Raw genomic sequence first — 13906 nt, 5'->3', positions numbered from 1 at the left:
GTTCAGAGCTCATTCTGGCACATGGATGATGCGTAGTAGGAAAGTTGCCACAGTCAGTGTTGTGCTGCTTGCGTACAAAGAATACTTTGGGGCTGTCAATCTGATTTCTTTCTTGAGTGCCAGTTCACTAAGGAGAAAAATGTATGGTGACAGTCAGGACGTGCTTTTGTGAAAGCACGACAACTATGGTATAGAGTAACGGGAGCACAGAGTGAGTGATGCTGTTTTCTGTTTTGCAGCTTTTGTTTTACATTCAGGACAGTGACGATGTTTATGGCCTAATAAAATTTTATCCTTTGGAGAATCAGAAGATTGAAAGTAATCCAATGGGACGCTTTTTATCCTTGAGTTTTGCAAGGGAGAGGGGAACAGTTGGAGATGTGCAGTTGGTTTATACTGCACTGTATATTCCAGCTGGAGCTCTGGATCCTGAGAGAGCGAAAGATGGCATTCTGAATATGTCTAGAAGAAGCATTCTCATGTTTCCAGAAGGAAAAACACAAGACACTTTAAATATACCAATAAGAAATGATGCATTTCTTCAAAATGGGGCTCATTTCCTCATACAGGTATCTCAGTTGTGTTTTGGGGTGGTTTTTTAGCTCATGTAATATAAAGGATATAATTTAGTAGTGGCTCCTTCCCATTTCATTTAACTAAAATGACCCTACCTGTTAAAAAAAAAAAAAAGAAAGAAAAAAAAAGTTATTAGCTCTGTAGCTAAGAAAATTTTCTTACTTAGAGGCAGCTTCCATAAATATGCCATGAAGAACTCTATTGCTAATTATTATTTACTAATTACATAATTTTTGAAAAAATATACTGTTGTAAGAAGATTCAGGTATTAATCATGGAATTTAACAAATTAAGATCAATGTTGCAGAAGTTAGTTACCTTTTGAGATATGTTTCTTGGTCTACCCCTTGGCTTTCAATTTAACCAAACTAAGGTTCTTAAAATTAAATTACAGAAGCATGACAAATTTTAGAAATTACAAGCAAGTAAATATAAACTTTAAATAGCTGAACATATATTTTATTTCATTTATGTATTAATTTGGCCAGAGAATAAAATTTTTCTTCTAGTTTTTCTGTGTAGTGTTCCCTGCTACCCTTTTGGGGTTTTTTCCTCTTTTTTTTTTTTTTTTTTTTTTTTTCTTTCTAAATTTGTAAGAAGGGAACTTCTGTCATTGCTAATTCAAACTGGCTAGAAAAATTCACTGAAACAGTGGTTTTGACAGAAAACTGGATTTTCAGAAAAAAATATTTAAAGATGGGATTTCTACCTTCCAAAGAGGGCTTTCATTTTTCACTGCAGAAAACCAAGTTTGCTATCATTTTAACAAGATATTATCCTGGGCATTGTCATCAGTATTTGTTATGATTATTTTCTCATCTGCATCAAAGACTGCCCCATCATCTCTAGTTCCTACAGTTAACTATGCCACTCTGGTCCTCTGAGATGAAGAGCCCAGGTAGAGATCTTGGTACAAAAAGGGATGATTTGGCACATCCAAAGCACAAATCAGAGCCATTTTTCCTTTAGAGGCATTTCTTAGTTCCTTTTATTTTTTTTTAATTTTAAGTCAGATGTCTTTAGAGTTTTCAAATAAAGATGTTAATATTAAATCCATAGATTTAGAATTTGCCGGGGTTTGTCTTTAACTTACATCTAATAGTGATGTATTAATTACTTCTGGGACCTTGAAAAGATTTCTTCCCTCTACCTCCTTCTCCCCACATTCTCTTAAAAAAAAAAAAAAAGAAAAAAAAAGAGAAAAAAAATCCTCACCAGAATTGTGTTATTGCTTTACTAGTATGCATTCACAGTTAGATAGGGAATTGCGTTCTGGGGTACTAGAATAGGTTGGTATGTTTTACATCTGCACAGGATCCAAAAGATCTACAGAAGAACTGAAATATTTAATTCCAAGCCTTTTTTAGGTGATACACTATAAATAACATTGCAAAGTGGACTATGGACAAGACACACATATGATAAGTATTTCAGAATGCAGGCACTTTGCCTGGCTTTTCAAACTGCGGATTCCAGGGAGGCGGGGGCGGGGGAATGTTCTGTACTTTCTCCATGAACCATAAAAATCTTTTTGTTTGAATAAACAAAATCAGAGGGGCTTTCCAGCACAGAAAATTCATTTAGAAACTTGTAGAGAAGGAAGAAAAATGTCCCTATTTATCACTATGACAATCCTTCTACCTTGTGAATAAACGATAATCTCAGTGAACATGTTTAGAATGAGAAGATTACAGAGTTTGTACTAGGCACAATAAAGGACCAACTCAGGAATCGGGGGAGGAGGAGTGGAGGAGGAAATGAAGCTTAAACACAACTAGAGAATGGGTAGAGGAACTGGAAAAGTGAGATTAACATTCTTCAGTGACATCCTCAATTAAATAACCTACTGTAGTCTGAAGTTTTTGGTATGGACAGGAAGATTAACTAATTTGATAAACTACTCGTCATTATTATTCAATTCACAATGCATTCTTTTCTCCTCGTGAACTGATTTGTTTTATGAGGAAACGCTGGATCAAAAAAACCCCCTTAATTGCTGGCTTTGTCTCAGGATCAGAAGCACTTAACAAAATGAATTGTTTCAGCTGTGTAATATTTCAGAAACTTTACTGAGCTAACAACTGCACAATGGTCCACCTCCATATTGTTAATTGCAGGACCGGGGCCGACTCTTAAATATAGCTTAGAAAACAAGTGAAACAAATAGTCCCACCATCTGGTCCTCAGATTCTCAGTAAATAACTGGTGTGGTTGAGAATCATTTACTGAATACAGTATATGTAAAACAGTTCCATCTATCATCAAATAAAATGTGGGTGAATATCTTTTGTGCGTTACTCAAACAATGGTGGGAAAAAGTATGATACAACCCAAGTATTTTATATAGATTGGTTTTAAGAATTGAAGGACTTTAAAAATCACCAGTTGAAATGGTGATTTGTGATCACTATTTGGATTTAAATAAGGCCACTTTCCCCTCCACTCCAATAAAACCTTACTGTTTGATAACATCTGATAACTCCAAGCAGAAAGCATCCTTGTAGGAGTTAAAGGTGGTTGTCATTGAGGGCTCATGCTGCAGTAAAGTGCTTGAAGAAGTATGTGCAAATCAGCGATGGAAACATTTATTATAATAATACATGTAGACAGAATTGCATGGCATAAATTATATTTGAAAGAAATATTTAACAGGCGAGTCCTGCTTTCCGTACTATGTCAGTACTGCTGCTGGGTTTAATGAGGGATACATCCTAGTCAAAGAAAGGATAAACATTTTTCTGTTTCTTCTTACTATCAACATCAGAGATATGGTAACATGAGAGGAGACTGCAGTATTGAAATACTGTACTGATTTTCAATTCTGAATGCATTTCTAATCATTTAGTTATTATAAATAGAGAAGTCCTTAAAGTTGTCTGAGAGAGGAAAGAAGATTGGCGCATTCTTTGGCTTCATCAGAGGCTGTAAATTATTATGGTTCCAGTGACTTCAGCAGATTTTTATCAACGCATGGCACAAAAAAATGAAGTTAGAGCAATAGCTTGGGCCACTTGTCAAATCAGTACTGTTATTCATAGGTCTAATAATGAATTAGCCAGTCTAGAAGGTTCATTCTGCTTCTACGTACATCTAGTTATGTACATGAATATGATTTGTCTGAGGGGTATACCATTCAAAGCTCAACAGTATCCACTTAATTTCTTTCACACATCTCCTTACAAATTTTTGTAACAGCAATATTGCCAGTAAGAGAAATTTGTTCTGGAGATGTTTTTCTCCCCCATATGAAACATACTTTGAAATGTCAGAATTGATTCAATTTGGTACTAAGGCTTCTTATTTCTCAATTTTTTCTTACTTTTTCCTACAGCTGGAAGAAGTTGAGCTGGTGAATAGAATTCCTCTAGTCCCACCTGTGAGTCCCAGATTAGGTGAGATTCGAAATATTTCTCTGAGGATTACTCCAGATATTGCAAATGGAGAAATAGGCTTTATTAGCAATCTTCCAATTATTCTTTCTGAGCCAGAAGATTCTCCTGCTACAGTGGTAAGTAAACCTTTTTATATTGTCCCTTAATATGGAAAATTTATTTGGAGAAAGCAAAATTTGCTATATTCAGTGTAGCATTTGAGTTAATATGAGGAAAATCCTTCCTCTAAGTTCTGCCTCATCCCAAATATTCCATTGCTTAAAAAAAAAAAAAAAAGGAAAAAAAGTGCTTGTAAAACTAAAGTCTGAAATTATGTGTTAGTGATTATCAGAAAAGTGAGGTTGATCTTTCCTTTTTCTGTAAGCATCTAAAACTGGTTAGGCCTTGATGTTCACACGGAACAAAAGGTGCTGCAGGTTTAATCTCTCTCACCAACTGCAAAGTAGGATTGATATCGCTCCTCCATTTCATGGAAATGTCTGTATCTTGTAGCTGACTTACTTACATGTGAATATACAATTTGGCTCCCTGGGTGCGTTTACAAACAATTATGCTTTTTAGGTTTCTGAGAACGCAAAGAAGCATTTTCAAAAGCATTGTCATCCATCTGAGTGCTTTAGTTCCAGCTGGAGAAACCTTTATTTAAATGTTTTCTTTTTCTACATTTTCCCTTTTTTCCCCAGTTGTCTTCACTGAATCTTTCCACCAATCCTGGATCAGATAACTCATTTCCTATTCTCAGATTAAAATTGCTTAAAGCTTAAACAGAGTACAGGTTGGCACTGTACTATGACAACCATATTGTTGTAGAGCAGTTACATTTAAAACGTAGGTTGTGTCTTGATGAAGTGGGCACCGATTAAATTAGTCATACAAGGCTTTTTGTGTTTATGGTTGCTTAGTGATTTGTGGTATTAATAATCTGTCATCTCCACTGTTTCAGTATATAACTGATAAATAGTTAAAAGGATAAGGTTCAGTATGTACTTTCGTGGATATACCATCTTTGATTTCATACCTTATATGTAGGTATGAGTAAAAAAACAAGCTCAACATTTTGAGGCTCATATTCAAATAGTAATTTGAAAGGAGGTAATTGGTTTTGCGTCTTGTTTTACAAGTCACAAGAGACCCATGTGTTTCATAGGTTTCCATTGCACTGCATCGAGATGGGACCGATGGTCAAGCAACTGTGTTTTGGAGTTTGAAACCCTCTGGTCTCAATCAAAAGGCAGTAACACACGATGATATAAGCCCTTTCAACGGCTCCGTTGTTTTCTTATCTGGACAAAGTGATACTACAATCAACATTACTATTAAAGCTGATGATATACCTGAAATGAATGAGACTGTGTTATTAACTTTGGACAGGTATTGTACCCTAATCTTTATTCATATGTATCAGTTGCAACACTCAATTTATAGATACCAATTTAGCACAGTATTCATTAACAGGTATTGCCTTCATTGGGTTGATAAGGAATGAAGTGCCTGAAGGAATATCAGGCCCTTGATTCAGACCGTGTATGGATTCTTCTTTGACTAGAGATCAATATAAGACACTGTGTTGTATTTATTATTTAATGAATTAATTTTGTTTATATTTTGATGAGAGTAATATATGCTATTTAGAAAGTTCTTTCAGCTTTTATCTTTAGTTATAGCTCTTGGTTATAGTGCATATCTTTTCAGAAAAGTAATATTTAGTGAAATAATTGGGAAAACTGTAACGATGAGTAGAGAGAAATGCATAACTGTTTCAGCCAGAAAAAGGTTTATAGCTAGGGTGTCACTGCAGAATTAGATCAACTTTTTATTTGTTCGATCTGCATGTTCAGTGTTGCTTGCTCTTGATCATTAGATACTTCCATCACAACTCCTGGCTTCCAAAATAGCCCAGTGTGACCATTACCACACTCTTTGGCTACAAAGAGAGCAGTGGTGATTCTGAAGCACAGTGTTATACTCTCCCTTCTGCAGGAGATCTGGCTTCTAGGATAATTAAGGCTGTAAGGGACCTCAAGAGATAGTATTATCTGTATGTGAACAATACTCAGAATACTTAAATTAGTCCATACCCAAAAGCGTATTCCCACTTTGATTTACTATGTCTTCTGTCCTGCTTCCAACAACTCAATTGTATATATAGTTTAGAAATATCAGCACTTCTACTACATCCTATTAGTCTAAGGTACATTTTTCCACTTTTTCTGGAAACATGCTAATAGGGGTCTGCCAGCAGCAGCATCCACATTGAACATTTACTGCTTACGCAGTCCTTATCTTATGCAGAAGCATTCTTGTCCTATATAGGGAGTGCAAACTAGGTCTTGGGAGCTTCAACACCAGATATGCATGGTAATTGCATACTAGCAAACCAGCAACCAGCTCCTCAAGCTGTTACTGATCCTGTTCTGGAAAGTATGTTTTTTGAACATCATTCTGTCATACAAGAAAGATGTTATTCCATTGCAGGATTGGCCTGCTCCTATAGAAGCTGGCTGGTGGATGCATCTAGTGCAGAATGAGTTATTTCATTCTACTGTGGCTACTCACTGCTTTCACAGTCCTGTTCAAGTCAAGAACAAGTGGAGAATATTGCAAGTGGTTCTCTGCGTTCCTCCCTGTGGATGAAACTGGTTCCTCTGAAGGAATTCGTTAGAGTCTCTGGCACAAAGGGAGAAACTAAGATTAGAAATGATGATCAAAGTTGTGAAGAAGTTGTGTAAGGTGCCCGAAAAATCAAAGTAGAAGGGTAGGAAACAAATAGGTAAGTAGAGGAAGTAGACAGTGTAAAAGGTTACTTTTTTAAGTTCTGACAGCTCTGCAGGTCTGTGTAACTACATCTGTCTGCCACTTACCCTGCGTAGTAACCCTAAGCTGTGCCTTGAAAATGGTGACTGTGATGAGGATTGAACTGGCAACTGAACAAACATAACCACTGTTCTGCTTTCACTGGTTATGGTGGGAGTAGCAGGTTCTGCTGACCATGAAGTGGCTGGTAAAAAGCACAGCAGTGGTAAGCATCTTCCCCACACTTGGTGAGGTCAGAGAGTGAAGTAAGGAACAGGTGGTCTGGCCTGGAAAAAGAAGAAAACATGAATGAGGTAAAATTTGAACTTTTCTCCAGACCTGGATAGCGTCCCTCAAGGCTATGAGTGAAATTTGGCAACTGCAGCATTAGCAGAAGCCAAGAATGGAATGACTGCGGAGATCATCCTTTCAGTACTGGAGATGACTCTTCAAATCAGGGTTGAAGGATACTGGCAGGGTTATGTGTGTAAGCTTGTGCTATTGCTTTCTGCATAGTTTGTATTTTCTGGATGAACAGAAGATTTTGGTTTCCAAGGCTGGCAGCCAGCACCGCACAGCAGTAGTGAATTAGCAGGAAAACAAAGATGCACTGTGCTGTGGATTTGCCTGTACTGTTCTATAAATTGTAGCATAAGTCAGTAAGAAAATAGAGCATGTAAGAACTTTAATGAAACTATAGACATCAAAATACGTTCATAAGCATTCTATTTATTGCAATTAGTGATAGCATGGATAAAATAATAAAAACAATTAGTTCTAACAAGGATGTTATTTACAACTCAGTGGTGTTGTTAAGGCAGTTTACAATTTAAACCAGCTTTGATTGCATCCATAACTATAAAAGAAACTTTCCAAGCCATTAGAAATAGTATGCTTCTTCCTTGCTCTATGGCCTTTAGCTGTAGGCCATAGATATTAAAAATAACTCTGAATTCTATCCACAAAATGGAGGCCAATGTATATCATGAAGAACATTCTTTCAAAGAAGACCAATGAGTAATACAGAAGCAAGACAATCCTGTATCTGCTGAAGCTTCTTCATATTTTCTTTTTTTAGGAGCAGCTTCAGGTTGAATGCCTGCCTGTATCGGAATAGGCCTGAATTGAAACTAAACATAAATAAAGCCAGATGTCTGTAGTGAAATCAGTATGAGAAAGAAAAGGCCTGGGTCTTCTTGATGAATGTAGGTGGGACAGGCCATGGAAATTGTGTGTATGCTTTGTGAAAGCATATATACATACTAGGGCTGTTCGTTTTACCTGGTAAGCACAAATAGAAATCAGTTTTATTAAAAATCTGATTGCTGTTTTTTCCTCCTGCACAATGTATTCTCCTGCTGGCAGTTGTCGTCCAGGACCTCCAGGGCACGCTGGTTGTGTTGGCACTCTCCAGCGAATGATGCTGAGAGTGAGAACTTGCAGACTTTGAGGTCTGCAAACAGCAATATACTGATAAATTGATTTTAATTTGTGAAAATGATAACCTATGAACCGATGAGTATTTAAATAGTCCTTATGCTCAGTTCTTGGGGGTTTTTTATGTCATGACTCATATAATTTCGGATGCCAGAGCACATTCATGCACATATTTACAACCTAAATCTCATTTACTATATACAATAAAGCAAAACTGAAGCAATGCAACATGGGGGTTTTTATGGTTCTAGTGATTTCTGTGATGCGATCCAAGTTTCCATAAGCTGAAATTCTGTCTTGAGTAAATTTAGAAAATAGATTTTTTAAAAATTGCAAATGCAAAACATGGGTTTGACTATTTCCTTGTGAAATGTCGGGTAGTCCTTAACATTTTTGTGTTTAAGAGATTACCTCATGACAAAAAATTAGCAAATCACAGAAGGCCCATTTCAAGCAGTGCATATGGTCTGTGGTCCTTAATTCAGGGCTCAAGCAGTGTTTGCATGTTGTGGGTTGCCATCAGCACTGGCATGCACAGAAACACTAATATACTGTTTAGAGGAGCTGTTTCAAAAATGTACTTATGTTCCTTACTTAAGTAATTTTTCTATTAAGTAATACATGTGATGCTATATGAATTAACTCTTTCTGTGTGAAATGCTGGCTTTTCCTTCAAGGGTTTCATCAGACTTTGTTTTGATGAGGAAAAGGTTATTTGAAAATAGTAGTAGAATGTTTAAATGAATGCTGCTGGACACCTACTGCTAGCTTTTATTACTTTTCAAAATAATAGCACCATATATCTCCTGCTATGACTAACAAAAATTAAAATAGCCTCCAAAATCAAATAATTCATGGATTAGACCTGGAGAGAAGGTGTTCCCTCTGATGAGAAGCACTGTGGAGTTTACGATGTGGCAAATCCTACTTTAATACTGTTCTTTAAAGCTAGGTCCTGCACTAATTAAATCAGTAGATAATCCTGAAAAAAATGAAGAAGGGGGGAACACTGACTACAAGCTTAAGAAGCAAATTGAGTAACGTTCCACAGCCAACCTGAATGCACCTTTTCTGAGATACCCTGAGAGAAAAGAGAGTTTTTCAGAGAGCTGTGTTTTTAACAGTAACAGCAATACAGATTCACAGTGTCTCAGCTGCCTTTCAAAACATACGCTTTCTTCAGAATCCCAATTCTTGGTCTAAAGCTATCAAATTTGACCACATTGCATTGTTGTTGTTGTTATTGTTATTATTATTATTATATTTGCAGTGGTATTTAGTTCATAATAACATTGAAATTCCCATGTTACTTTAAACTCCAAAATCTTATTTCTGCATTTTGTACTACTATGTGCTTGAAAAAGTGCATGAAACATTTTGAGGCTTCTGTTAGTTGTCCTAATTAATCTGTAGTTCTTGCTAAAGAATAATTAAGGGGTTTTTTTAAGGAAAAAATTTCCCTGAATGCACACCATTTGGCATGAGATTTGTCATATGGGAAGTGGCTTTTTTCACAGCTGTTTCAGCACGGAAAACACAGTTATGCAGTTTGAGATTGTGTTTCTTACATGAGCATCATAAACATTGGCAGGGCTTATCCTCTGTGGTAAAATGAAACTTCGTGTCCACTGATAGCTGTTTTACAGGAAAAGCTAAGTCGAGGAGAAAAAAAGCCAAGTGGCTTTCCCAGCGAGAGTGATGTCCTTACTCCTGGTCAAGTGCTGTCTCGAGTAGCTGGAGCTCCTTGGTATGGCTGAGAAACCGTGTACAAGGAGCTGTTTTTACTTTTATTGTTACTTCTAAATGCCCTCCCAGGGGCAAACTGTGAGTTTTGGAAGTTCTGAATAGCCATTTTTGTTCCATTTCCACACTGTTGTTAGAGGAGGGCCTAAAGAGGTGGTTTCACATACAACAGAGTGAAAAAGGTCTGTGCACTCCATGGCAGTTTGGACATCTTTACTGTGGGATGAGAGGACTCTACATAAGAGCGCGTTGCTCTTGAACATTGTCAGGGCACATAGGAAGAGCTGATAGATGGTGGCCTGTGGCCTGTGGGGTGGCGTAGAGACAGGAGTCCAGCCTGATAACACAGCTGGTCAGGCAGCAGGGGCCCATCCCACCACCCCCAGCAAGGCAGGAGAGCAGGCTGGAGCAGGTGACTGAGGACAACTCGCAGTCCAGGGCATCAGGCATGGTCATGGCGATGGGGCAGGTCAAGCCAGGAACACTCATCAGGTTTAGGCCTGGTGATGGTCACCACGGTCAGGCACAGCCCAGCGATCGCCAGGCAGGTCCACAGCGAGGAGACACATCCAAGGTCGAGCCAGGAGGTCACCTGGTGACTGTTCCATGAATTTTATGAGAATTTATATGTGTGTACTTCAGAGTGTAGACACAAGGGATCCTATTGTTCATTGCTCACCATTCAGCAGCTCAGAGTTGGAAGCCTAAACCCAGGTGCTTCTATTCCATTTTTGCATAGGCTATTTTGTCCCTTTTTTGAATAGTAACCAACATTTTCTATGTCAGAGCAGTGATAGCAATCTGGCCAGTGATACAGAGAAATCACAGTCAGATCAATCAATCAACTGTTCCCAGTGTTGAAAATGGGACTTGGATGGAGAAACCTCCCAAACAATGGTTTCCTTTAGCAGTGAATGGGCTGAATCCGGCTAGTTGCTTTCTGACCTGCATGTTCTCTAGATTCTGATCTGACTGATGCTGTGACTGTTTAATAGGCATAAGGTGTTGCCAGTCTTCTCAGTTGTTTCAAAGCACACCTGGAGATGCTGAAGATGCACACCTCATGGTACCTTGTGACTGTTTCATTTCTGCTACCCTCTGGATTTCTGCTGTGCTGCCGCTGTGCACTATGAAATAATAGTAGATTTTAGCCCTACCCCACTGTTGGTCTTAACAGGCTTTTTTGTCTGAGCTGTGTTTGGACTCATGCAGTGTAACTTCATGAAGCTGAGAGAGGTTTTACTTCTGGCATGCCCTTTCACTTTCTGATGAATTATTATGTCTTAACTACTTAAGCTTGTACATACCTATCAAAAACTGACTTAACATAATGGTTCATTTGTGTTCTCTGTTGTAACTTATATTACCAACAGCTTAGCGATAGAATTAAATTTTAGCATTGCCAACTCCGGAATTTTCTCCTCGATCTTTTCATTGTATTAATACTTTGATGGGTTTGGAACACTTTTGCACGTGTTTCTGCAGTAAGAATGTCTCAATTTTGAGAATTAAATCTCAAAATATAATATTTAAAAATTGAGCCTCACTGGAAATCGGTGAGAAATTTCTATTAACTCAGATCTTCTATTTGAAAGAATGTATCTTGAAATGTATTTGCTTTATGTTCTCAAAATTTAGCGTGAATTCTTACGTCTATTGAATTACGAATCTGAGTTCTTTTTGAGATTAGCAAAGTCAGATTTTCACTTTGTAAATGATTACCAATCTGCATATGGTATTTTGATAGGAGATACAGGTTTTATATTTAATATATATTTATCTTAGATTAAGAAAGTCAAAATGCATGATTGCCATTGCAGAATAACACTTCCCTTTCATCTGACTTGTTGTGGTAGTTTTGCTATAAGTGCTTGGCCGAAACAGAACCAATTTCGAGATTAGCAAATACTCTTTTCTTATTTTTGTGGTTTTGTTTGTTATGTTTTTATATTGGTATTTTACTTTGGTAATCTGGTTAACTGAAAAATTATCAAAAATAAATTTTGACGTGATTTTGTGCCAAAATAGTGTTTAGTATGTACCTGTTATAACTCCCACCGTGTTTTTATCATTACTTTGGCAGACTGGTGAAATATACCATGAAGGCATGTAGATTTTTTTTTTATAAATGTGGCTGCTGGTGCAGTTGAGAGCAAGCACAGAGGCTGGCAGTAATGGACCCCTTGGAGGAGGGATTAGTAGGGTGTACCACAAACTGGTCTTGACATGCTGAATTGGTCATGGAGTCATTTCTCCCAAGTAGGATCTGCCCACTTGCTAGCATGAGTCAACAGGAAAATTCCAGGCCCGTAGGGTTCTCATAAAATGAATATTATTAGCAGTTAGAAAGGAAAAAATAAAGCTTTGTGTTGTTTCTTTTTTTCCTTTTTTGAAATATTATTATTCTTTTCTGAGATTAGTACTATTGAAATTCAAGCAAGTGGCATTTTCATTCCTTCCCCCATCCCCTTTCTTTCTTTCTTTCTGTGTTGACAGGGTAGAGACAGAAAGGTTTGTCGTGTACTTTGGGTAAGTGCAGTGAACTGTGGTTTGTCTTCAGTGAATCAATGCTTTGTTTTACGAGTGATTGGTTTGGACAGAATCTGTCTTTATCGTTTCTTTTTCTCTCAGGAATCACGTCTTTTGCATCTCTTCAGACAATGCCTGCTTGCCCTTTGGTGTTTAATTTGATGGCATGGGGTGCTGGCTTGAAGGAGTTTCTTTATTTAGGATCTGTGAATGATGAAAGTTATGAATGCATGGCTCGGTGTTTGATGTTTGAGGATTTGATGCAATAATGGATTAGTTGTTTTAAACTGCAAGAAATATGATTTGCTCTAACTAAATTACCAAACTGAGTAGAATTGTAGAGAAAAAATTTTCTGTGGTCAAAGATGAGCTGTTATCTTTTTTTTGAATAACCTACATTTAGTTATGTTAACACAAGTTATTGTGTCTGCTGATGTATTTTTTTAATGGGCATCAAACATGTCATGTTACCCTTTTAAATAGATATTTCCTGTTTTGCATCTTGTATTCTCCCTTTAGCCTTTGCTACAAGATACATTGCTATTTATTTTTCTGGGTGTAGGCATTCCAGTTATTTGTGGATTCTTTGTGGAAACAGTTCTGGAACTGATTTCAAATATTGGCTATAATACATCATGTTTCTTTCTACATGAAATAGTTTTTCATGAAGTCTGGGTGGTAGTTCAGTGAAACCATGAAAATATTTACAATATGTTGAACCAAGAGTTCATTGAAATTTTCTTTCGGGAAACACTGAAGTTGGTCAGGAGTCTAAATACATAAAACACCATGTAATAAGCCATATCCAAACCATCAGTCTGAAAGTGCATTCCAAATGCATCCTTCGGTACTAGTTTTTTTGGCATTTTTAATGTAATGTACTTAAAACAATGTCATTGAAATGTGGTCAAACCACATCTAAGGTTCTACGTCTGGGTCGGGGCAATCCCAAGCACAAATCCAGGCTGGGCGGGGAATGGCTGGAGAGCAGCCCTGAGGAGAAGGACCTGGGGGTGCTGATTGACCACAAGCTCAGCATGAGCCAGCAATGTGCGATCGCAGCCCAGAAGGCCAATGGCATCCTGGGCTGCATCAGAAGTGTGGCCAGCAGGTCAAGGGAGGTGATTCTGCCCCTCTATTCCACTCTTGTGAGACCCCACCTGGAGTACTGCATCCAGCTCTGGAGTCCCCAACATAACAAAGACATGGACCTGCTGGAGCGTGTCCAGAGGAGAGCCAAGAGGATGATGCAAGGGCTGGAGCACCTCTCCTATGAGGAGAGGCTGAGAGAGTTGGGGCTGTCCAGCCTGGAGAAGAGAAGGCTCTGGGGAGATCTTATTGCCGCCTTCCAGTCCCTAAAGGGGGCCTACAGGAGAGCTGGAGGGACTTTTTACCAGGGCATGTAGTGACAGGACGAGGGGGAATGGCTATAAACT

General features: G+C 37.9%; 1 protein-coding gene across 1 annotated transcript in view; it reads left to right on the top strand.

The window, feature by feature from the left end:
* The window catches only part of GPR98 (G protein-coupled receptor 98), a 272395-nt gene that overhangs the window by 12132 nt on the left and 246357 nt on the right, over positions 1-13906 (top strand). The window contains exons 8-10 of the mRNA XM_009886852.1: positions 240-569; positions 3908-4084; positions 5116-5339. Of these exons, the coding sequence (XP_009885154.1) occupies positions 240-569; positions 3908-4084; positions 5116-5339 (731 nt within the window). The remainder of the gene's footprint in view (positions 1-239; positions 570-3907; positions 4085-5115; positions 5340-13906) is intronic.

The sequence above is a fragment of the Charadrius vociferus genome, unplaced genomic scaffold, assembly GCF_000708025.1.
Source record: "Charadrius vociferus isolate BGI_N301 unplaced genomic scaffold, ASM70802v2 scaffold244, whole genome shotgun sequence".
NCBI classification, from domain to species: Eukaryota; Metazoa; Chordata; class Aves; order Charadriiformes; family Charadriidae; genus Charadrius; species Charadrius vociferus.
Note: the sequence above shows the minus strand (reverse complement) of the source record. Positions and strands in the feature narration are given on the sequence as shown.